Here is a 26,608-nt window from a genome sequence, read left to right on the forward strand (position 1 = left end):
AGCTCTTCCAATGGTAGTGAAACACCTTGCTCCAACATGAAGGGCTCACGTCTGCTATCCAGAAGGAGAGTGGCTGGGAGCAGCTTGCCTTCCTCACGCAGTTTAACTGATCCACAAAGCTTGTTTCTTTTCTCTCAGCTGTTCTTGAAATAAAAAGCATCAGGAAAAGGCTGCATGACTTGTTCTGAGGGTAACTTGGACCTGGCCAAGAACTTACCTGTGAAGTCCAACAGCAGTTAGCCAGGTTGCTTCAGGAAGCAGTGGGCTTACTGCACATCTTCTGTACATACATGTGAGTAAAACTTTCTGTGTGTGGAGTATGTTCATCATAAAAACAGAGAAAAGAGCTCTCGTGGGGAGTTACTCCTGGCACTAGAGAAGGAAATGTCACCCACTAGGATCTATGTATCAGATGCCATTACTTTAAGGCAGCAGCAGCAGTGACCTGTTTGTGGAATGGCACAGACTGATTCTAGAAAAACACCACCAGCAAACCCAGCAAGAGTCATAAAATCTCAGGGGAAAAAAAGAAAAAAATCTTTCCATTATTCTCATGCTTAAGCAAAAGTTATAAAAATAGTCCGAAGTTGGTGAAAGTGCAGAATGAAATTAGAGGGACACACCTTTAACCACAGACAGAATATTAATCATCAGGAATGGAATTTTCTTCAAAAATTTCTTAGAAACATTGAGAAATCCATCTTATTTACACTGACAAAGGAACATTACACAGCTGACAGAATTTTCTGCTGATGGTCTCAAGTTTTTCAACACAATACTCAGCAGTAATGCGAAAACTGTAGCACTGTCATCCCTTCCCTGTGTCGTATGAGTCAAGACGTATATTTGATGCATCAGAAACCACAAGCAGAAAGCTCTGCTCAGGCTGCAATCTAGCTAGGGTGACAATCTCATAAACTGTGTCTCTGAAAGAAACTTAAGACTGCATGTACACAGTCGGCTAGGGGCTGGATATGCAGAAAAAGAACATGAAAGAGAAAGTGGAAAACCAAAAGAATAGAAAGAGAGGCTTTTCCAAAACATGGAAAGATGTTTTTAAGAATGATTCTAAGGGGCTAAAAAATTAAAATATAGAGCTAGCAAGAATGCAATTTTCCTAGCTTTCATACCTGATATAATTTTCATTACTGATTATAGACAATAATATTATGGAAGAATATGGACAGAATATTATGGACGTTCTTTTCCTTCCCCTCCTACTGTGGAGGATGACAGCAACGCTTTTGCTCTTCTGAGAGTTAGTCACTTAAACAACACTGAATTCTAGACACTAAAGAGAGAATGAGCTTTTAGTTTCTAACCAAGAAAAATAAAGTCCAGAACATTTTTCAAGTAAACATGGCATAACTACTTAACAAAAAACAAATGGTAAAAAGGGATAAATTTTTCAAGTTTCCCCTGAAATCTTTCCTTTTCTCCTTTCCTCGCCCAAGTTTTACAACCTGTTCCACTTAGAAGTACCTATAAAAATACCTTCTAAGAGACAAAGTACATTTGAAAATCCCCTTTCTCAGTGTAAAAATACAAATTACTTATATCGCATTTTTCTAAAATTGCAGTGTTGGCTCAAAGTTTTTAAATATCTGTTTTTCTCTGAAGAATAGCTTTACCCTGGAGAATCACACATAACCTTAAAACCTGACTCTTAATGACTCAGTGAAATACTGTCTTACTGTGTCATTTTTATGTAATTGGAAGTTTAACACAAGAGCCATTTGCTCCAGCTGAGCTAGAGTCGGATGGCAGACTAAACAGAGACTCTGTGATCCAGAGCCATGTAATTACTGGAATAGGAAAATGTTTCACTCACCTTAATAGTATTTCTGAGCAGATGTTAATATCAACTCCTACAAAGCTGACACACTCTTCAACCACACTGTCCAGAGTTGCTTTGAGCAAAGTCTGTGATACATCATGCTGAGAAACAAAAATGGAGATATCTAGTTACTGAAGTATCAAAGTGTACATAAACAGCAACTGCATATAGCACTAACATCAATAAAATAGTTGCTGGAACTTAACATCTTATGTCAGGGTACCAGTTAAAAACATGAATTGTAGAATATATTTTTAGAATGTCCCCAATATCTCTTTGAAACATCTTTGCCATGATACAAATCTCTAGAATAAAGACACACTTCATGTCCCTGTATTTTTAATAACTATTTCCCTGAATCTTGTAAAAACAAAACTTTATTAAAAACACGATTACTCAAAAAGAGGAATGCTTCTGGCCATCCACCATGTCTTGTCTTTAATCTGACATTTATTTACCTATAAAAATCAGTTTATTAAAAATAAAGTAGAGAAGAGATCACAAATGCTGTACTTTTGTACCTGTACACACAGATATTTGCAAAATTGTCCCATTTATTAGCATCACACTACAGTGCAGTTATTATTTACTAAAAGTAAAAGGCAGGTACTGTATGAAGGTGGGCAATACATAAGGTACTTATCAACCCTGTGGCAACAAAATGTTTCAAATTTTGAACAGATATTTCTGGGAAGATTGGCAGGTCCTTGACCAAAGCACCACTAATGGAAATGTTCACAGTGTTTCCCCCCTTCCCCCCTAAAAGAAAAATCAGTCACACTTGTCAAAGTCAAAAGTTCTGAAGCTCTAAGATTTCTTTTCCTCCCAAATGTAGGCATACTTCAGTCTGTAACTGCGAGTTCCCCACACAAGTCCATCAGTGCTTAGAAGTCTGACCGGGAGGGAGAAGCCTCTCTAAATGCAAGAGCTAATTCAATCACTATGTTGGCTTAGCTTCAGGGCTCTTCTGCATCACTCATGTAAATCTGGGTTGATCTGTTGTGGTTTCATGATGCATTCATTTAGGACATCAAGCTGGATCCAAGCCAAGGCACCGAACACTTCATCCATTACTTTGTTTTACGTTCTAAGCCATTCAGATCTTTTAAAGATTTCACGGTTAAATTTAACATGCCAATAGCATCAATCCCAATCTACTAACACTGGTAGATCATCAAGCAGTGGTTAATAACTGAGGCAGTTGTAAAACTTCAGGCAATACATTTCATAACTCCCTATTTCAGGTGATGGTAATGGGATGCATTTTCATGATGTGATACATAATAAAGTTACTTACAAACACAAAGCTCATATACACATGCATAAGTATTGGCATTTGCACAGTCTTGGTCTCATAACCACAAAGCTTGCTTGTACACTTGGCAGATCAAACATCAGTTTCCACTTACTAATGTGTTGCTACTGCAACATAATAGCTTCTTTTTTGAATAAAGAGACAAACAAAAAACCATACCCTTAAAAGAAGTCCTGTGTTTCTTTTTTCTGCTTTACTGAAGATGTAGCTTCTCTTAATGAGGAATATATTCCCTCCTCCTCCTGGCATCAGCCATATAATACACTAGAGCTAGAGGCTTCCAGCTCACATGCACACTCATGCAAGGATGCATTTATATAATGCAGCACAAGAACCAGAATAAAATGTTCAGAAACAACACCCACATCTTCTCTTCTTTGCCAAGTACAGCTGCCAAATACCAAGCTAGGTTTTTCACTAAATGTTGAATTTGAGGTTCATTGGAAGATAAAGATTCTATTTTTTTTTTTTTTTCATTGTGATGAAGAAAGGCAAAAGGAGAAAATAATGCAGAAAAATTTCCTTCTGCTTTTAGGGAAGGCTACTGATTCCAAAGTACTTGCAAGTTGATTATGAAACAGTTTCACAAGTTACATTAATAAGTTCTATTAACTGTAGCAGTTCTTGGCCATCTCTAAAAAAAAAATATCTTGTTCTAAAACATAGAGTCCGTGGCAAAGAGAAGTGCAGACTGCTGCTTCCCCAAGTTTCAGGCTCATTCCTTAAGATGATGATTCTTCAGTAGGAGCAACATGCAGTTACATGATTCAAAACAGTCACTGCCTCCACAATGCCTTACAGCATAGGGTGTAGCAAAGAAGGAAATCCATTGATCTGGCCTAATCTTTCTAAGGAGTTCTTTGGAAGAGACTTGATACAGCACAAGCTTTATTTGCAGCCTGCACAAAGTGAACCTAGATAGTAATTCAGCCAACTAAGCTCCCCATAAATCAAGGAAAGGATATGTCACAATCAAAAGCTAAGCATCCTAAAATATCTCTGCTAGTGGAAGAAATACCAGCGCTCACAGACCTTCAGTTTCAAATGCACCATTGGCATTTATCTAAAGACCTGAGCTTGTGATTCCAATAGTTTGTGTAAAATTCATGAGATACAACATACACATCTTGGAAAAAACTATAGTACTTAACTGTCTCTTTCTCTTTCCAGGAAGACAAAAGATGATCTGCATCTTAACTTTATTTCTGTTTGACAATCATCATTAAAAAAACCAAAACAAGACATGTACAAGTTGTTTTTTATTGCTCCAACACATAAGAGCCATGTGACTTGGAATGGACATCACAGCACGTATGTGAAGGCACAGATAAAGTGAAAAGGCAGATGTGACAGAACAGGATAAGCATAAAACAATCCCTAAGCTACCAGTACCTCACAGAAGTAAGATACATTTAGCGAGTGAATGATGTTAAGTTGTAAAAGCTAGAAAAACCTTCCAGATGGCAAACCTGCCTCCCAAGATGCAGCTACTGACCATCAAAGCTTCCTTTGGCTATAATGAAGAAATTTTTACACCCCTTTTTACACTGAAACAAGGCTTAGAGGAATGTTACATGTTTAGTTTCTAAAAGTAGTTAAAAACTTTATTAACTCAATACCATTGCCAAGACTTCCTACTAAGAGGTTACACTTCAGAAATGTTAGAAGTACAGTGCATTTTCCACTCTCCCAACAGTTCCACTCATCTTCTCAAGTATCAGAGGTTAGATGATGCTATATACTTCTGTGTGCTATTTATATGCACTGGGGTGGTATCAGATGAGTCGGACACTACTAGGAGCATACCTACACCCTGCTCCTCACTCCCTGCAACAGGTTTGTAAGCACAGGAATGCTGAACTGTTGCATTACTGCACCAGAATAAAACCTGCACAAGTAAAGCCCAAGTCCAGAATGCCAGGCTGCTTCCAAAGTGAGGTTATGCAGAACTTGATGTTGCACAGCCTCTCACAACCCCTCCACACACTACTGATCATTGCATCAGCTGATCCCCTGCAAATCCTTCTAAATAGAACACTTGCACATTAGCACTGACTCTGAATACACCCCAATGAATGAGGGTGTCCCTGCTAAAACTGTTCAGGATAGCCTTTAAGCTCAGAGCCAAGCACATTAGGTGCTATCACAGCTATATCTAACGAGTAGAGAGTGTCCTTCGGTACAACTTTCAAACATCCTCTTGAATTTACCACCCAAATATGTCACTAAGGTTTTCCTAAAAGGATACTCAGAAATGGCTGCCATTCAAATATTCGCTGCAATAGTAGATCTGAAGCAGAAGACTTAATTTTATATGGTGATCTCCAAAAGCATTGATACTCCCAATTTATAGAAACTAAGGCCAGCAGAAATAAAGGACTTGCCACAAATTGCAGGATGTCCAGTGCAAATCTGCAAACTTTTGCTTATCATCACTCTCCAGAAAACAAAGCCACCTTGCATCACAGATAGCATTAGCAAAAACTTAGACATTTGGTTTGAGCCTTTTGTGGGGCAGACTATAGAAATTCATCTGTCTCAGAAGTATCAGGAACTGTAACCATATTTTACTATTTGTTTTCTAAGGAGTTACCAAGTGAGCCAGGGAACAAGAGACAGAAAATTAACTGATTAATTGAAACCTCTACAGTAAAGAGCTGTCAATTAGTAAATTAAATTCAAACATTAAATTTCTCTAATATTTTTATAGAGAGTATCCCAAATATAACTTATATACATGAATAAAATCAAAGGCTGCTATTTAGCTCTCTGGTCGTGATTACCACTCAGATTAGACCACAGCAAACTTGTTAAAATTACCAGAAAAAATATTATATCCCAACAACCTAAAAATCAATATAATTTCATTTCATATAATTTGGCACAATTTCATATAATCATGGCACAAAATGTTTACCACTAAAGAATAATGTTTAAGAATACCTGTTTATTATGCACATGATAGTTCTGCTCTATCATTATTTCCCAATACTTCACTTATCTTTTCTTGCCATATGGTATGTGGCAAGGATTGTTGTTTCACTCAGTTTCAAGAGCTACAAACATCCACTGGAAAAAATTAACATTACTAAAAATCTCTCTGTAAAATTAACATTACTAAAAACCTTCAACTGCAACTGAAATCACTTCTGCAGTTTCAAAAACTTGTTGATGTACATAAAAGGAAGGCAGTATTTTAATAGCCTCTCAGCTCAGTTATTTCTAGCAGTACACCAGTACAGACACTGTAAAAATACATTTGTCATCAGCATGGCAAATTTATCAAGTCAAAGAGCCAGTGCTCACACAAAGCCTGGAGGCTGTACTTAGCCAGTGTGTATGAACATAGATGGTGGATCAGCACAGTAACTTTGTCTGAACACTAGATTACCAGTGCTAGACTAGAATGGGCAGCTTTTATATGCAACTGAATTACAACTCCAAGCTCATTACCTCTGACAACTCAAAAAACCCCCACAAAAACAAACCTCCACACAACAACAAAACAAACAAACAAACACAATTATAATGCATTTGGTAACCTTTTCCTGGTTCCCTATAAAATCATAATTTCACAATGATTGCATATGTATCTGAAAGACAAATTCAGCCAGCATAAAATTCTACTGCAACACACAGCAATTCTTAAATGATTATTTTACATTTACAAACATTAGTAGACATAGACACAATCAGCCTGTGCATCATTATTACTTTAAAATGCCCAAGAGCCAAGCAACACAGTCGAGCAGGAATTACTTGTACCCCGCAGAGCCTACAAATGTAGTGCAGACATGACCTAATGATGCTGGTTAGAAAGCAGTGGGGAGGGGATGAGTTCTCAAGTCTGGGCAGCAACCTGCAGGTTCTTGACCCAGGCTCAGCATTACAGTACTATAACAAGATCAACATTCATTCTAAATAAGACTGAGCTGTGTGCCAGACGATCTATTTTGGGTTTTGATCGAGTTATACCTCACTTGTTCTTTGATTGCAAAAGTCAGCCTTCAATGAAGTAAATGCAATTTAACTTTTTTTTCTGTCCAAGTGAGTCCTGAAAGACTTCTAACACTTCATAAAACATTATTTTCTTGGTACCTACTATTAACTTCTGTATCCATGAATTTTAATATTGACATGTGCGACCAGACAACATGCCTCTTGAAAAATATTTTTTTCTTTAAAAAGTGCTATAACTGTGCAAACTGAATTACATTTACTGAAAGAGAAATTAGGTGGGACAACACATCCTAAGCAAAGTTCAAAAAGACATTATTTCACAGAGATTCAATCCATGGCAATGTGTTTCAAAATTTAAAGAATGGAAAAACATTACTAGTGCTGTAACCTATATACAATCAGCTTCATTTCAAATGCTTGTGAAACCACAAAAGCAAAATGCATTCATAACAAACCCTTAAGTACAGCAGGACTAAAGTAACAGAAATAGTTTAAGGAGAAGCACCTTTTCATGTCCAGAATTAGAAAAAAAATTAAAATATACCTTACATGTCAGGTGGAAAAATGGGAAAGTTCAGGATTGGGGTTTTAATCTCTAACATCCTCTGGAAAATCCCTTCCAGTTAGACTCTAAGAAAACAAGCTTATCCCTCTGATGTTTGATAAAAGGATCTAACTTCTTTTAAATTTTGTTTGAAGATTGTTTGTGGTTTTTCCAAATGTTATATTGTTATAGGATATATTATTATCCTGTGTACTTAACTCTGATTCATTTCTTGTTTTAAAAATCCAAATTTTGTTTATTTTAACAGCATATGACTATTACTGAAATATCCCAGGAGAAAGAAATGGATTTAGATTTTCAAAGAAAATGATAAAACAAAACCAAACTCTGTCAGCTCTAACATTTAAAAAATGTAAGGAAACAAAAATGCACCAGTTTATCATGTAAATGCTTTGAGTCACTTGCAAATTGCTGGAATTCATCTTATATTTACTTGTGCTTGTGTCCTAACAGAAGCAGTAATACTGCCAAGCTTGTTACACAAATTCAGCCCCATCACTGACACGTCTATTTCTAAAGTTAGCTTCTGTGACATGAGCAAGTTAGCAGCAAATGATGTGTACCCAAAAACATCTTCCTCTTTCCAGAGCTGCTACAAGTTTTCACCAATGCATATTGTTATGTGACTAAGGAGCAGCAATACAAATTTCAATTATAAGCAACTACATCACTCCTGGAGATTTCAGAGGGACATTTTTGCCAATAAATAGCAAAGGCAATAATCCAAATTACTATAAGTGGAAAGCCTCGCATTTCATTTTCAATCCAAACACATATTTTGGGGCTCTTAAAGCTCTACGAATACAGGGGATATCCTGCAACACTACAGAAAGATAGAGCAAGGTCCATCAGGAGTGGAGTTTAACAGATGCCATGGCTGAAAGGCAACACATTCAGTTGAAGATTTTCCTGAAGGATGAGTCAAGAAAGAAAAGAAAGAGATTGCAGTAATAGAGGGAGAAGATAGAAGTCACAAAGCCCAGCTAGTGTGGTCATCTGTGGGAGTTTTGTTTAGTCTGAAGTCAGTGACCACCCATCGCCCTGCAGCAGACGGGTGAGGAACAGCAGCTCCTGGGTATAGCTCCCACCGGCCTTACTCAGAGCAAAGGGAGTCCCCAGAGGATGTGAGAAGCTTGGCAGGAGGCTACAGAAATACACATGCTTCTTCCAGCTCTACTGAAGACACATTGGGGCTCCTCTCATTCATCTCTAATGAGGAATGTGGTACTTGAAATACTATTAAAAACTATAACAAAACCCACAAATTCATTTAAGGCTATTTTCTATAAAGGAAAGATTAGCATAGTTGATGCATATTTTATTGTACCCTAGAAGTCTAATATAAGAAACTTCTTGTTCTCACTGGCTTTCTCAAATTTAGTACACACACTTAGCACCTTCAATGTCAGGTTACTCAGATCAGCAATGCACTGAGAATATATTTAATACAATGATATATCCCTCATTAGGAAAAAATGTAGACGCGAAACAATGACATTCAGCAGTTTTTTAATCCCACACCCCACAGAAATAGTGATTATATAGAATTAGTCATGATACAATTAAGAAGAAAAGAAAAAATTATCTACGGTGACACCACTTCCTGAAAATGCTTGCTGAAAAAAGCTTTAAGGTAATTCAACTTTCCTCAACCCCCCCTCACCTGGTCTCCACTCTTTTTTTAAGCAGATCAGCTCAAATTAAATATGCTTAAAGAACACTTGCAAATCCTGCTGCTATCTCCCTCTCTTCTATTTGGCTCCTCCTTTACTTTGATCAGACACTCCTTCCCCTTGATCCCCAACCTCTTCCATACCCCAGCTAAAAGCAGAAATGAGCTAGGAATGAAACAGAACACAAGACACTGTCCTGCAGAAGACAGCCAAACCCAAATAAAGCAAGCTTATTTTCTCTGCTTATAAAAAAGCAGAGAAAATAAGTGTGATTGACATATGGCAACTCAAAAAAGTCACTCAGAGTAGTGTTTACTGAACGACCCGTGGAAGACTGAAAGCTGACAGAAAACCAGGAAACATGTGGAAAAACAGAAGTTAGCTCAGTCAGCAGCATTTATGGATTTGACAGGCAGAGTACATAAGCATCCATTGTGTCATTCACATCTTTGATAAATGAAACCAATTTCAGCACCACTCATTACGTATAACAGCAAGGTGTATTTAAAGCAAAAGAATAAGTAAGCAATTGCAAAAAAAAAAATCACCATAATATAGTAAGCTTATGACTTTTCAGATGTGCTCTGCACTAGGCTTAGCAAAATTTGCATTAAGGCATGTATTTAGCACTTTTCTTATTACATACGTGGCACTAACAGTGTTTGCACATAGGAGGTTGAATAGTTGACAGGTCTCAATAACAAATTAGCTTCACTTATGTGTCAGCACTAAAATGTTCTCAATGACAGTTTTTACAAGGGAACAAGAACACAAACATTTCTGTAATTCTCAAAACCAAGCAACGTTTTAGAACCACCATCACCCCTGACAGTATATGATTGTTACTGCTAATGTAATTACCATAATATAAAAACTGAGAAATCAAAATGAATGAGTAGAATGGCATAAACAAGAACAGGGCATGTACTACCCCATACTTGAAAATACCAATTGAGTCCTCTTGCAATAGACACATTTTTACTTAAACAAATAAACCCTCAGCAAGTAGAAGGGAAAAAGCACAAATCAAAGAACACTTATTTTACCAGCATCCCTGACAGAAACTGTGATTTGTGCCCTTATAATATAGTCCTTACTTATATTCAAGATCTGAAAATTCCTTCAGAAGGCTTCTTTAAAACATTTTAAAAATACAGTACTTGCAAATGTGTAAAATAATACATAATTTTGTAGTGCAACAAATTTAGAAAAAATGTTTGGAACAAGTTTTTCTTAGAAATCCTCTAATGTAAAATCTGTAAATAATAATTGCATTACTACTATGGACTTAAAAAGTTTATAAGATATTTACCAAGTTCGAGCTTTTAACTATTGCTTATATGAGTATATTCATTGCAAATCTGTATTCTGATCACAGATCACAGCATCATTCATTTTAAAAACTGACCTCTATTTCCCTGGAAATTTCTTTTATAATTGATCTAAAACTTAAATAAAGTTTTAGGCAAGCTTGGAGAAACATAAAAATAAAATTAGAAAGAAAGTATTTGAAAAATTAAGACCTAAGACTTCAGAAACTCCTAAAAACATCATTTTAAAATCAGGTATGATTATGAATTCTAATTATAAAAACATTTTGTCCAAAAAGCAACTACTGGCTCAGTTTTAATAATGTTTGTAACTAGGGGGAATAGAGTTCTCTATTTGTACAAACATTTACAACTCCAAGCTGGTATATCACTGAGCAAGAAGGGAACTAAAACCACCTCTGATTTTGCAGCACTTATGTCTGCCTTTCACCATCTGCCGATGACTTATGACTTCCAGAATCAAGGCTCCATTGAAATCACTGGCTGATGTCCCTTTACACTAATTAAGGACAGAAGTTAAGTAGCAGTTTTGTCTGTTGCTTTGCAGGACTGGGAGTTAAGAGATGAGGTAGCAGATGGATCAAACAAATATTAGGCTTGTTCAATGTGTGTGAGCTTTAGCAAATTATTAGTTACACTAAAATAATCCAGAATTTTTAAATATGAAAAAATAAATTATTATTGGGTGTTCTTTTCTGTAGAGAATTTGTATTTTAAGAACACTGAAAGACAATTGTTCTAAATAACTTAGATTAGGGCACCAAGCTTTCAATGAATCCTCATACAAGTTAGCAGCTGCTCTGATAGGAAATTAGACAACTGAGACACCTTGGATCAGCTATGGCCAATCTTCCTCTTCTGGAACACACAAAGATTGGCAAAGAAGCTCAAGTGCAAGTCTACTGAGGTCTAAAGCATATGGCTGGCTAAGCTGGTACAAAGAGTGGAGCTAATCCAAATAATGTTGTGATGGGGTAGGCAGCTCTGCCTGGAGAGTCCTCATCAGCTCTGGCCCAAGCAACTCCACCCCTTGCCTGCAAAAGGAGGCTACATGGACAGCTAATGCCATACCCAAACTGCAAATTTATCTCAGACTGAGATGTAACCGAGGATGCAAGTCTCGGCCACACAAAGATTTGGTGTGTACCACCTGAGGTTCAAAGGCAATTCCTGCATCCAAAGACAATCCCCCAAATACACCCTTCTGTGGTAGACAGACCAGAAATAATTAGCTTTTCATACGATTGCAAAAAACAAGGAGAAGTTCAAGGAAGACAAAAATATGAAGGTCCATTAGAGGAAAAGTTTAAGAAAACCACTGTTTTTTACTCTTTAAAAACACAGGCTGTCAAGAATGTGAAGAGGAAAACGTAGCTCCTAAGAGTCTAGAAAATCTACATGTTAGAGTAGTGCATTCTCAAAAACTCCGAAGTCACTTCATAAAACATGAGCAGTGCTCAACTTCTTCCAAACTTTCAGCAGCAGAAAATGCATAGCTGGTACTGCAGAGATACAAAGTGGTGACTTTTGGTTTTGGTGTACTTTACTCAGACTACTTTGACCTGTAGGTGACAGAACTTCTGGGAGATATTTGCTTACAGAAACAGTTCTGGTTTTGCTAGGCTATTCTAAAATTAGAATAGTAATAACCTCCCCTGCCTCAGTCACATACATATTGCAGAAACCTTTAAACTTCACACTGCTTCAATATACGTACCTGAAAACAGTCCCAGTCTCACAGATGACAAATCAAACCCACAAGAACTTAGTGATTTCTCTTAAACTAAAAAAGAAGTAAATGAACCAGAAAGGATCACAATTCTTCATTTCCTGACTACAACCCAAGCACCATTACCCAGAAATGAACAGTACACATTAAGCTTCTCCAATATTTTATGATGTTCATGCATTGATAGCCGTGTTTGCTGATTGACTGACCCAGAGACAGCTTATGAATATTTTTATATATTTGCTTTCAGCTGTCCATGTATCAATACAAAACAATTAAAACACAGCTTCTAAAGTAAAGGGTATTTAGAGCTAACAACCACTTCTCATTAAACCATTGTCTTATTTATTACAGCCGGAATAGAAAAAGTGCTGTAACTGAACCCATTATATCCTCTTCCAGAGGAAGTGCTGACATCAGTTCACTGATAAAAATTGGGCTGCCCTCTTTCATAAGTTATTTTCAAATAGGAATCAAGATTTGGATGCAACTAGGCTGTCCCCTCAGACTAACAGATTTAAGGTCTGGACAAGAAGTCGGAAAGTGAAACGATTTAATACTCAATCAAATCTCAGCAGTGGGAAAGGTGACTTCAAAAACTGATTCCCAAGTTGTCCTGTTGCTCTTAACTGCTAGCAACATCAACTGGACCACCTCACATCTACAACCAAATAGGACAAATGCCTCCAACACTGTTTCAGTCAAGTATATTCCTAAGATACTGTCTTTGTAAAACAAGGTACGTGCTTGTACTTTGATTTGGGGGTTGGTGGGTTTTTTGTTTGTTTGTTGCTGCTGTTTTGTTTTGGTTTTTTTCTCTCCTTTTAAGTTAGGTAGGATTCATGAGGAAATATATCTAAGAGAGAACTATAAACAAACATCTAAGTGGTTCAAGTTATTTGTGTAGCAAAGACCTCTACGTATGAGGCACAGAAACCTGGTCCAAAGTACACTGAAAAACAAATAAGTTAGGAAAATGAAAGAGAGCATTGCACATAGATTCACACAGATGATGTCATGTCATATGAGAGAAATAATTACTTCCTCTTGAAAATGTTTCTCAACCAAAACTGCTTCTAGCCACAGCAGCCATTTTGAAATTTATACTTGGAACAAACAAGAAGCTACAGCTGATGTTCTTTATAATGGCTTATGCACAGATATGTTCTTTAAGTACTCTCAGTCTTCTCCATCATTCAACTGTGCTAAAATACACATTTCTTCCATCTGAAATTCTGTCTTTAAGACATAGTCAGTGAAAGAGTTCTCTTGGAAAGCTGCAGCTTTAAACACTTCTATAGCTACTAACACAAAACAAGCACAAATTCATCAGAAAGTCTGCTGTGCAAAACTTATTACACAGCAGCCTGAAATTTCAGCAACGAAATTCCTTAGTCACATACAAGAGTGTTGCAATACAGCCCAGTTTCAGCCTACTGTCTCTTCAGATACCAGACATCTAAATCCACGCTACCATTTTCAGAAGACTATTGCATTTGCCTACAATTTACTCTTATTTTCAACTGGTTCAAAGATTTCATAAAGCATTCATATCTTTAAGGAGTTAATATATTAATCTATTTTCTATTTGTCCTAGTTATGGGACATTTTATGACTGCAAGAAAAACAGGCAAAAAAACTACTCATGGAAAAAAACACATTCTGAAAGGTATCTCAAACTCAGGATGCAGACACTCCAAGATATAGATGCCTTAGCAAATTTCTTCCCAAAGCCCTGAAAAACTAATCCCAACAACACATTAAGATAAGCCATTTACTTGGGACACTAGCTTTTCAGAAAAGATTGTGGAAGAAGCATAATGCCTTCCTAAATAGAGCTCGGAAATTATATGGTACCTAATAATAGCAATGTTGGATCAGATCTCAGGATGTGATAAAAGAGAAAGACAGTCTAATGACATGCACACAGAGGGAAGGAATGCTATGAAAATAAAGAGCATGGACTATTATGCACGCAGTTCAAGCCAATAGATGTACCATTACCCTTCTTATCCATACTTACAAGATCATTCAGCAAAATGCCTGGGTTCTGTAACAGCACTACTCAGAACAAAGTACTTCTAACAATGGCCCTCGGGTAAGTAAGGAAAAGCTATGGCAGGACCAGATTTACCTGAGATATCCCTCACATATTCATTCATTGTAACATATATACATAACATCCATCAACACAGCTTTACTACAGCACCGTAGAGAGAAGCAGTTGTAGAGGCAGAAGCTCCTGCCAACTTACACTTTCTAAGACGACAACACTGAGAGCATGATCAGGAACACTGCTTTAGAACAGCTTTAATTAAGATTAAAAGTAGACTTTATCTATAATTTAGTAATAAAAGGATTTGTCACTGACCTCTTTCACTGAAGAGAAAGAAATTTAAGAAGACGTAAGAAAAATAACATTTCCTTAACTTCTCCCCTCCAGTTCATTATATCCATCAGACAAATTAAAATAAAATGAAGGACAATCATACAGCAGGAGTAAAGGCTGGAGAAAAAATACTCAAACAGATGGGGAGGGGTTTAATATTTACAAAGATTGTCCAGATTATCAACCCACCTGCTCTGAGGCTTTGTGATGTCTAAATTTATGCTAATCTTAAGAGAGTAAACAGGTATAAGAATTTTCATTCACTGCATGTTTCTGTTGAGGAAGTAAAATTGAAATAAAGTATCATTATCACTTAAAAAAATTAATTAGCAGGAGAGAAAAAAAAAAAAAAGAAGTATTAAAAGGCTACTTAATTCCTGGCTTTGTGATGTCTAAATTTATGCTAATCTTAAGAGAGTAAACAGGTATAAGAATTTTCATTCACTGCATGTTTCTGTTGAGGAAGTAAAATTGAAATAAAGTATCATTATCACTTAAAAAAATTAATTAGCAGGAAAAAAAAAAAAAAAAAAAGAAGTATTACAAGGCTACTTAATTCCTCTGCCCAGATAAATGTGTCAACCCTGGAAAGAGTCCAGGTTCACCAAAGAATTTTTATTTTGCTCTGTAATAATAACAGAGAGTACTTAAACCACTACAAATAAGAACAACACTTCTTCTTGTAAAACAAGTGAGTTTTAAGACCCTAAATGTATGCTTACCTGGTTGAAATTAATATTTTTCATTAAAATGTTGACTTGCAAGCCAAGATTTCTGTGATTGCAAATCACTAGTGTTTCAGTCCTTAATTTGATAACCATTCTGCCTTAACATACCCTTCTTTAAAAAAAAGATGGCACATGAAATGACCATACACATTACTGAAAATTTACCACAGATTGCTAAAGAAGGAATACCAGAGAAAGTTACCACTGAATATGTAATTAAAAAAAAAAAAAAAAATCTATTTTGAATGTTAAGTCCTATTACCGAGGAGTTATAAGAAAAATCCAACCTGTGTTACTATGCATGGGAATAGTGTGAAGCAGCTGCACTTTGGTTAGTCTCACCTGTTCTCTTTATCCTCCTAATTACTTTTACATGAAAAACGTTTATTGCAATCAGTAACGCATGAAAAGAATGTATTCCTATAGCAAATGACATGGCAGACAGCATTTCAAAAGGGTAATCACGTTCCACTGCATCCAATGGGACAGCAGCCATTTACCTGTAGCCCCTGTACTTCCAAGTGCAGTTCAAGGTCCCAGTACTTCCCCCTGCATTTTGCACCGTTTGGGTCCAACTTCACAATAGCTCAACTTTCCTTTGAAGCACTGCCACGTCGGGGCTGTTTAAGAATGAAATCTGCTTGCCCTTAGGGCTTGATAGTTAAAGGGCAAAATCCTGGCTCCATTTGAAGTCAGTGGGCAGTTTGCCATTTAATTCAATTGGTCTACTATTTCACAGTGACCTTAAGGGTATAGCAAAAAGCTTGTACCAATGTATCCTGCCTTTGCTTGCAGGAATAGTGGTGGCATGTATTAGCTCCTAACAGTAACGTCTGGGTGGCAACTAAAATGCTTTTACTTTGAAAGTTCACATGAAGCTCACAAGCATTCATACAAAATTATGGAACAGAACTGTAAACACTGGTTCATCAACAAAGTTTATCTTCTGGTTGGGGCTCAAAAATTCATTTCAAAATTTAGAAACTACAGAACAGACACTTAAGAAAACATTCACTTTCACTTAGTCATTTTAGATCATTTTAAAGAAAAGGATGAAGCAAATAATATTTCATTTCACTGCAAGAAGTCCCATGGTTTTTAATATTAACCAAAATGTGGCTGTACCAGTGCTAGATCACAAACATCCCAGGAGAGATAAGCAGGACGTATTTCACATTATCACCTCAGCATCCTAAACAAACTGCACTGGCATAGGGGTTGGATGAGTATATCAATTTGTGTATCACCATGAGCAGGTGCAAATCTATAGGGAAGGTTTTATAAAAGCAATTAAGCAGTTAGGAGAACAGTTGATCAGAAATTCTAACTACTGTATATAGAAAATAATATTTTTTTAATCTATCAGCAGCTCAACAATTTACAACTACTTGTAATCAATTGCACTGTTACTCCTGTCTTTAGAAAACAAGATTTAAATGCTCCCAAATACAAATCACACAAGTTTACTCTTACAGGACAGTACAGATAACCTGTGGAAAACCTCAAATATTTTCCCATGTTTTACTTCTCACACTCAAGTAAAACCATCCATCCAGTGACATATCCGGGATGCTTGGATCTCTACTTTCTTCAATTCCCTTACATAAATAGTAATCTCTTTCAAAGTTAAAAATACTCCTCTTCCTTCTCAGCTAATGTATATGGGGACTTTATATCCTTATTTAGAAGCCTGGCAAGAAACACACAGGGAAACTGATTTTGCATAATGTCTCTCTCTTTCCCACTTTCAACATTCTGGCACAAAATTAAAGACCAACTCAGCAAAGTCGACAGCCGAATATTTGTGCTATGCACTGCTTTCTCAGTTTTTGACCAGAAATCACATCAGTAATCAATGCTCAGAAAAATTGTTAATACCATAAGCTTTCCCTCATACCCAAAATTTCAAAAATAAATAATAATAAAAAAGGCTGCAGTTAGTAATTTTTATCTTAAGACAGACACTGTACTATTTGTACAGTCATTAAAAAACATTTTCCACTTATTTTCGTAATGTAAAATGAAAATATATTCCATCGCTGAAATTATAACACAACCTACCTTCTCCTAGCAAGCCCAGGAGAGAGAGAAAGGCGAATGCCAATTAACCCAATTACTGACAGAGAAGCTATCAGGATGAGTACTTATCAGGTCAGGTTCAAAAACACATCAGAAGCAACAGTGTTAAAAAAACAGAAAAGAAAAATGAAAGAAGAAAAAAGCTCGCACTCCCTGTGCTGAGTAGCACTATTAAATTCAGATGCAGGGTTGTGTTTAGGTTGGACAGGCCCCAATAGTAGAACAAAGTCAGTCTGTCTTAGTACCATAACCAAATTCTACAAGTTAACAGCTTTTCATGAAAAGCTGCCATTTCAAAATGTCAATCAAACCTGAATGTAAGTGGGAACTCCTGCAGAAATAACCAGCTGCAGGTTTGAAAAACATTTTTCACTGAAAGTGGAAACACAAAAGATGTTTGAATGAGATCTCTTTTCATTCCTGTAACAGTAGACGGTCATTTTCACAACATCAAGGACAAAAACACAAGACAAAATTGCAAATAATGTCTTGAAAGAACCATTTGCAGGGGTGATGAATGATTCAAGCTACAAATGACAGAATTATTGGCAAATGGAAACTCATTAATATGAAAAAGCCTCTCTTATAAGACTGCAGTTTGTCTCCACTTTTCTCATTGTATCTGAATGATTAGGTTTTATGTATTAATTTCATTACATGTTTAATATTGGCTTTCTCACCTTGAGGCAGCAGCTTGCACTAAGATCATCCGATTTGCAACACAAGTCTTTTTGGGGGTTTAGGTGTTTAGTAAACAATTGTAATGCTTTCAGTTAATAAAAATGCACATTCTTACAGAGCAAAGTTAAAACTTAAGATCTACCCACAGAGAGAACACAAGTTTTCCAATTCAGTTCTGGACATCCAAACATAAATAAGTCACATTTATTCAATAAACCAAGGGAAAAATATTATTTACACAAGTGTACATTATAATGGAAAAGCAGCTTATCAACACCACTTTGGCCACATTCTCCTTTCTAAAGAACATGGCATGAACAAAGCCATTTTCTCTACCATCCAAAAGATGCATACCATATCTGAAAATGAATTTGCTGTCCAAATATAGGCATCATCAATTTCTTATTCAACAACTGGACTGATATAGTAGTGATTTGTTTCACAAATCTCCACATTCAATGCCATGAAACAAATTTAGTCAACAGGGAGGCTTAGTGAAAAGTTAAACCAGTATATAAGATTCCCCTCTCCAAAAGGTAACACCTGCACTGTATCATTGCCCATTTTTCTTATTATAAACAAGTAATAAAAGAATAAATTGCACGGTAGAGGAACACCTCAGCATGTCTCAGAGTATAATCATAGACATAGTGACCTATACATATTTACCTCCTTCCAGCGTGACTATCAGTATGACCATCGCACAAATTGAGAAAATGTTAACTTTTCAAGTGACAACACCTTTACCTTAAGTTACATTTTTCACCAAACTGAAAACACATTTACAAGTTACATAAAAATCACAAATGAGGCTGTGATGAAACAGCATAGTTATATTAAATGTTAATTGAGCATACTTAAGAGTTTGAAGAGTTGGAAATAACATCATTCTTCAGCAGCATTCAATGAAAAATAAGATGCTACACAAGATAAACTGAAACAACTTATCATTATAACCTTACTGTACTATCAGTTACATCATCCAATTTCACACTACAGCACTGTTTTCTATAGAATACAATAATTTCTGATATCCCAAATCAATCTTCATATCACATCAAGAAGCATTTCTCTAGCTGCAGGCTGCAGCGCACTATCTTAGTTACCTTAGAATTTTTCCTTACACTCAAAAGTTCACTTCAGTAGAACCACAACAGAAATTTATCAATACTGCTCCCAACAACAACACAAAAATACAGTGAGATTTTTCATCACTAAGTCTTGTTCTTACCACTTTGTGTTACCAGCATTTCTTTTTAAGTAAGCTGGAGTATATATGCTCTACTCTGAGGTTTTGGGGTGAATAATTAGCTATATGAAGAAAGAGTTGAAACAAGATTAACTTGATCATAAAATGCTGCTACCAAGCCATTTAAAAACGGAGACAGAAAAAATAAAAGAAGGAAAGAAACAAACTGTGCCAGACCTAGTGCCTTAGCAAGCAGAATGTTTTTGAAAATTCTCAAAAGCATTTACTATTTACTTCAGGAAACAGCTTACAAGTCAAAACACGCTGGAGATTTTTTCATTTTGTTTTGCTTTTGGCTGCCAATTGTTAGTCAAGATTACTATTCATTTTACAGGAGTGTTAAGAATGCAAATGGTTAACAGTAGTATAAACTATATACTTGGTTTAAGTTTGAGTGTCTCAAACTATTACACACTGCATTCATCTGCATTCCCTGTTTATGGGAATGAAATATGTAGTCATTTGAAGTCCACAATATGTATACTGTGTTTGTAATAACTGCAGATTTTACAAGCACATTATTCTTTCCATTAGGATTAAAACCTCACCGAATAGCAATTTGTGAAAGAATTCTAGCAGGGCCCTGAGCCCAGAACTCTGACCTCTGATGAGATGCTTGGCAGCAACAAACTCTAGGTCTAAGCAAAACATCTGGTTTGAGTTAGACTTCCTGAAAAAATAGCCCCTGTACTGGGGAAACTGGTATTCACTCAGCTTTGTCTATACACTTTGACTGACTGCAACACTGCTGCAGGGGGGGTGTGAGGAAGAGAAAAAAAAATGCTTTGCCAGAATGCATGTCAATCACTGCAGACTTCTTGGTGGCCCCCGAAGAGCCAGGCACTTACACTAGGAGACACTGTACACGTTTGTTCAAGCTTCTTGGGATTTTTGCTATTGTACTTCACAACTCAATGGCTTTTTTCAGAATTAGTGCCAACTCTGAATTATCTAATCCAAAACTAGTCGAGCTCAAAATATAAATTTCGCCTGAAAAAATAGTTTCTGCAGATTCTTTTTAAACAATAATTGTTTTATCATCATTTCTCTTACAAATTTAGACAATCACTGTCATCGTAAAATGAATGAGGATATTCCCAACAAAAACATAAACTCTCACTGCCAAGAAATTTGTAAGAACAGCAACAGCTTTTGGTTGGCTCCCAAGATTTTTCATAGGCAACACATTGTTACATGCAGTACACAGAGATAAGAGTAGGACAGAAGGGTAACTAAAGAGAATGCTGATATAGTGGGGTGGGTGTTCTGAGCCTCCAGCTCATACCTGTAATCAGCAAAAGCTCCAGCAAGAAGGATAAGAAAAGGATAGAGCTGGTTCTTGTGTCTCATTTTCCTGAGATGGGAAGTACACCGTATCGCAGGGTAGGTGAAAATGAAGAAATGCACAAGTGCAGGCTTGGCTAGAGTTGCACTTTGTTCAAGCTGGCAGCCCTGGTAAGAAGCACAAGAACAGCTTGGCACGGTGGGTAGGGCACAGCTTCACTTATAGATGTGACTGTCAAGAAGTATGTGGCCAAATTCAATTCACCAGACTTTTTTTTGCAGGACACTTCATATTTTTAAGTATCATAGAGAAGTCTTTTTAAAGTAGCTTAGCCATAATAATGAAACAGATAGCAGTAGTTATTGAGACCTGTTACATTAATAAGCAGTATTAAATGTCTTATATAGGCTAGGAAAGCTCAAGATAATTGAATTTGAAAGCAACAGATAGAGAATTTAATGGAGATCTCTGTCAACACATTCATCAATGCTGCATATAAATGCATGTATGTATAAGAGATGTGTGATAAAATTTATCTATGCACAACTTTGCTATGCACAGATAAAATTACCTTTGCTAGCACTATTAGGAGGACCCATTTCTAGAAGTTAAATACTTTTTCTGTACACTCTCTACTTCATAAAATGTATTATGGTGAAAAAAGCATCTGAAAAATTATTTTTGTCTATCTACTTCTCTATTTTATACAAGTCTATCATACAATTGTATATTGTTAATGTGCTCATAGTTTATTTTCTTCCTGTGATTGCTAATGCAATAATATTTTTATGCCTGTTCTAGCAGTAACTTTACACTGGAATTAAATGTCAATTTTTACTTTCCACCTCCAAAATTCTAAATTAAATGCCACTGATACCGACCCCCTGCGTTCAGGCAAAATGCAGCCACCAACTCACAAAGGGACATTTATAAAATAAGCCTTGCTTGTTTGAACTGCAACACTGCCATCACTGGAGTTTCAGCTGGGAGACTTAAATAAATAAAAATAAACCAAAGTAATAAACACCATGTTTTATGAAGTTGCACAGAACAAAAAAAAAAAAGAAAAGAGGAAAAAAAAAAGAAAAAGAAAGAGGTTCTCCTGGCAAACTTGAAAGATTAGACTTAAAAGCTGCCTCTCATTCTGGAAGACTTCTGGCCCATGCCACTCAATGCCATTTCTGAAGGACAGTCAGCTGTGGGCCCCAAGGCCACCCACACATGTGCCTGTGATGCCCTTTGGTGCTGCAATGAGATGCCCTTCTGTACATGACTATAGAGAAAACAACATTCCAAAGGAAGGCAACTTAGGAAATTTCTGAGTGCAGCAGGAGTAATGAATCTTACAAATACCTCAAGCAGTACAAGGCATGTTGAAAACCAGAGCTTCTTAGCCCAAGGCCTTCTAATGTATAGTCATGTTCTCCGAGGAGCTAAATTTTTCTACTACTGATGGTGTTCCAGCGGCCCTGTTATCCAAATGCATGATATGAAACACTTTTTTTGCTTTTGAAGAAATAAATCACATATGTCCATAGACTTTTGTTTTCTGGAAGACTGAATATAATTTTAGAATCATCATCATCAGCTGGTTGACAGCAATAAAGACAACATTCACTTTAAATAACCCTGAATTATATACAGTTGAGTAAATTTGAATTTGTTTTGCTTTAAGGTCTTCCAAAGTTGAAGCCAACATGCTGAACAAAAATATTAAACTATCTATAACCCTGTGTCAACATATGATGCTACTGGGAATGGTAAGTGAATTAATTTTCCAAGGAAAATTAATTACTTATGACTTACAGTTGTAAAAGCAAACAACGTAACTCTGGATTAGGGCACATTTAATTTCTGTTTGGAGTAGTGATTAAATTAATTTCATATAATTCATGGTATGTAATGGAAAGCAGAACAAAGATGAAATCTTAGACAATGACTGACACAGAAAAAAGTGTATATTTATGTTCCTGATACAAAAATAAAGGTCACAGATATTAATCACTGTCTAGTGAAACATGATTTTAGTTTCTAAAATGATTTTTTTCAAAACTGTTTGTTAGGATAAGTGTTATTAGCAAGATAAAAATCTAAAAAGCAACAAATTACAAAACAACAGAGAAATCTTGCATGCTACATTGTCTCAGTGAAAAAAGACTACAGTTTTCAGTGATGTCTATTGAAAGACATAACTGTCCCAAAATTATTGTGAGGAACAGTAACATTAACTTGAGTTCCTCCTACACTAATTTAAGTTCATCTTACTTCGAGAGAGAGGAAAAATTTGATCACAGTTCCAATATTAAAACAAATATGTACATTAAGATATTGTATTAATTTTATCAGTTACTTACACTTTATAGTAAATAGTTAATGAGAAAAATAAATTCATAGCGTAAGTAAACATATAAAAGAATTCCTGCAGCATTCCATAATTTGATATTTGTTCAAACTATGTAAAAATAATTATTTTATGTATTTCATTGCAAAACATCAAGTTCTTACTTTACTAAATGCCAACCAATAAAACTGTACATATTAGCAAACCATTTATGGGTTTAAAATATCATAGGAATTTTAATTGCCACTTCTGGTCTCCTACTGAACGAAAGCACAAATTTATTGCTGATTTCAGATTTTTGGATATCAAATCAACAGCTGCTGTGCTATGAACTCACATGGAATCACTCAAAAGTACAACAGTATTTTTCCTTATGAGTCAAATGAATATACTGTTAATTCATGAAACCAAAACAACAGATGCAACAGATGACCACTGCACAGCAAGCAGTGACTATGGAATTCCACCAACAAATAATATTTACATTTGCGATGTTTAAACTGGCCCCCCACACACATTCAAAGCAAGTGATTCACATCCCTACTGCCACTTTTACCTGCCTTTAGACACTAAAGGGATGTTTTTACTACAGTAATCGTTTGAACAATTTTATCATTATAATATTTACATTAAAATCTGACTAGAATTCATAATATAGCATCTTAGAAATTAACTTACTTCACATAAAAGATGACTGAGCCTGAAACACAAATTCACAAACACAAATAGCTCATAATGGGTACAAGTAATGCCATAAGTAATCTGCAGCTCTCTGGCTGTTTTTTACTGTAATATTGTTAAGACTGTCTCAAAAATGCAAAGAACTTTAGTTATGAAAATTTAACTGAAGCCTAGATGAAAGGAGCTGAACAATTTTTCAGTGCTAAACTTGTGTATTGTCACTTAAGGTTATTAAACACTTGAAATGTAAACAGGAAACCCAGCAGCATCTCTCACATTTCAGAAGCTGTTCAATCAAAATACTTTTACAAAGACAGGCTTTATCATCCTCGTTTCTATTTCAGCTTTTAGTCAACCAAGTGTTTCCAATGCAATGCATAGAGAAGCCACATCAAGCCTATTTGCAGGATCCCAGCCTCACAACTCCCATTTTGCTCCTCTTGCCACTTGGCTCCCCCATCAGAACAGTCTTTCAAAAAGTTTAATCTGCCTGGATGGATCTTCATTCAGGTCACCTGCCTATGTTAGAATTAGCTCTGCCCAAGCACATTTACAAAACAGAAGGGGGGGAAAAAAAATCAAACTGAAATATTAAACAGGTTTGCAGACAGGGTACCCTAAATCTGGACAATCCTGCTCACAACTTTCTATCTGATTTTATGATGGTCTGGAAGTAAACAACCTTTACATCTATTTTTCATGAACAATAACACATCACTTTAACCCAATTACAGCACGAATCACAAGTCTGTTCTCATATGGTGACAAAAAACTTCCTAACAAACTTCTGCCAAGAGAACTGGTAATTAAGAAATCAGAAACAAACTGACAGGGAGGGCAAATCTGTCCAGCAGCTGTTTCCTATCAACACCGTTAGATCATCCCACCTCAGTACACCAACACTTCTGGGGCTTCCCTACTTTTCCTACAACCTCAGCAGCTCTGTAAAAGCCCCCATATGCAGGTACAAACTCTCTAACAATAAATAGCAGCAGTGTGACAAGGGGATTATTAGTAGCAATGTCTAAAATTTACCTGCAGTTCAAGTTGCTTACAAAGGCACATCTCTGACAAGTTTTCAAATGATGTCTACAGTGCATTTTTGGTGACAGCAGCAAAAAGAGATGCAGTCCACGGGCAGCTTCATGAGTGACATGTGCAGATGGGGTGATACCGTGCTCTTGCACTCTTTGTAAATACACATGCACACATTTTCCTTCCTTTCCTTAAAGGGGCAGCATCTCACCTCACTGAGCTGGCATGTTTTCCTGGAGATGCCAGTAAATACATACAGTGTACTAACTAAAATAACTAATAACACAACAGTTATTTCTTTCTATATGCCTTTGTTTTGTTGCAAATGGCTGTAATAGACTAGCAAAAGTTTATCGTGCTTTGCTGGCAGAACATTTGACTTCTCTTTGCCAGCCAGAGAATAGGTAGATGCAACCAGAGAAACTGCCAAGTTACGGGATATATAAACCACTCCTGGTAGTCAGCAGAACTGCTGCTGAAGATTAAATTACACAAACTTGCCAGAGGTGTAACTTACTTGGAAAGCATTCTTAAGTTTTGTGCACCTACTTCGGTGGGGCGGGGAAGCATCCAAAACATTATGGGGTTATTACCACTCCCTGGAAAAGCTGTCTGCAAAGACTTTGCTCCCATTGGACGTCAGATGGCTTGGTTCACAGAGCTTTACTTTTCAAAATGAAAAGCTCATAATTTACCCTAAAAATGATGTTGAGAAAAAGCACATATGATTTCTGCTTGCTTTCCTCACAGAGCTAATATTTCACCACTGCTCCAGGACAATTAAGGATTCCATAACTTGCTCAGTGCTGAAAATCGTGTATTAAGCACAAACATATTCACCAGTCTACATATCCATTTAAGTAAATAAATAAATACACCTTTTTCCTTACTGAAAAGATACTGGGTTTTTGGACTGCTCTTAATATTTTATACGTACAGCCACCACAGCCTGTCCCTCAAAAAGTTTTTGTAAACCTTAAAATCTTGAGTACTTCTCTCCCTTTTCCACAAATTCCAAGGTAAGCAATCCCTTGCAGTATGCAGCAAAAACATTCAGCGACAATAATCTCTTTGCAGGAGACTACAGGTTCACAGGAGAGGTTTAAGTTTCCTTTATTGAGGAGCAGAGCTAAGAGCACAGTGAAATACTATCCTGCATGTCTCTGTCTTTAAAGTCCCAGTGAGTTTATTCAGAGATGAGATTCAATACAGAAGCAGCCCAGAATTTGTCCAGTTACTATTTTTTTTTTTTGATTTACAATAATGGCAACATATCCTTTAGCCTATTTTTGAAATGTATATAAGTATAGCCAGTTTCTTTCATTTCAGACAGATTCCAGTTCATCAGCATATCTCCTTTTATTAGGCTTTTCAACTTAAGGTATATCCATAATCACCAGTTCCCATATAGTGCCAAAAAGGAGTGATTTACATTTATTACTAAGTTGTTTGATTACTGCAAGATACACAGAACTGAGTATTGGTATTCTCACCCTTAGACTTTGCTTTGTTTAAGCAAAGGTTCTTTGCAGGCAACCACTTCAGCTTAAGTACAGAAAACCATAAGCTCACGCAATTCCGATTTTATCCAAGGAGGTTCGGTTCTTTGCTGAACTGTGCATGTATACTCAGTGTAGTAACACTGAAGGAACGCTCAAACCTTTTGTAGACAGGCTGCTCAATGTTCGACGTTGAAACCTGCAACCTACAATTCTGACCAGCAAACAACA

At 36.3% G+C, this 26,608-nt stretch overlaps 1 protein-coding gene across 2 annotated transcripts in view; it reads right to left on the bottom strand.

The window, feature by feature from the left end:
• The window catches only part of SRBD1 (S1 RNA binding domain 1), a 125,430-nt gene that overhangs the window by 16,618 nt on the left and 82,204 nt on the right, over positions 1-26,608 (bottom strand). For both annotated transcript variants that reach the window (XM_017744883.1, XM_008641712.2), the window contains one exon: positions 1,832-1,938. In XM_017744883.1, coding sequence (XP_017600372.1) covers positions 1,832-1,938 — 107 coding nt within the window. The remainder of the gene's footprint in view (positions 1-1,831; positions 1,939-26,608) is intronic.

This window comes from Corvus brachyrhynchos, unplaced genomic scaffold (assembly GCF_000691975.1).
Source record: "Corvus brachyrhynchos isolate BGI_N302 unplaced genomic scaffold, ASM69197v1 scaffold258, whole genome shotgun sequence".
Taxonomy (NCBI): Eukaryota; Metazoa; Chordata; class Aves; order Passeriformes; family Corvidae; genus Corvus; species Corvus brachyrhynchos.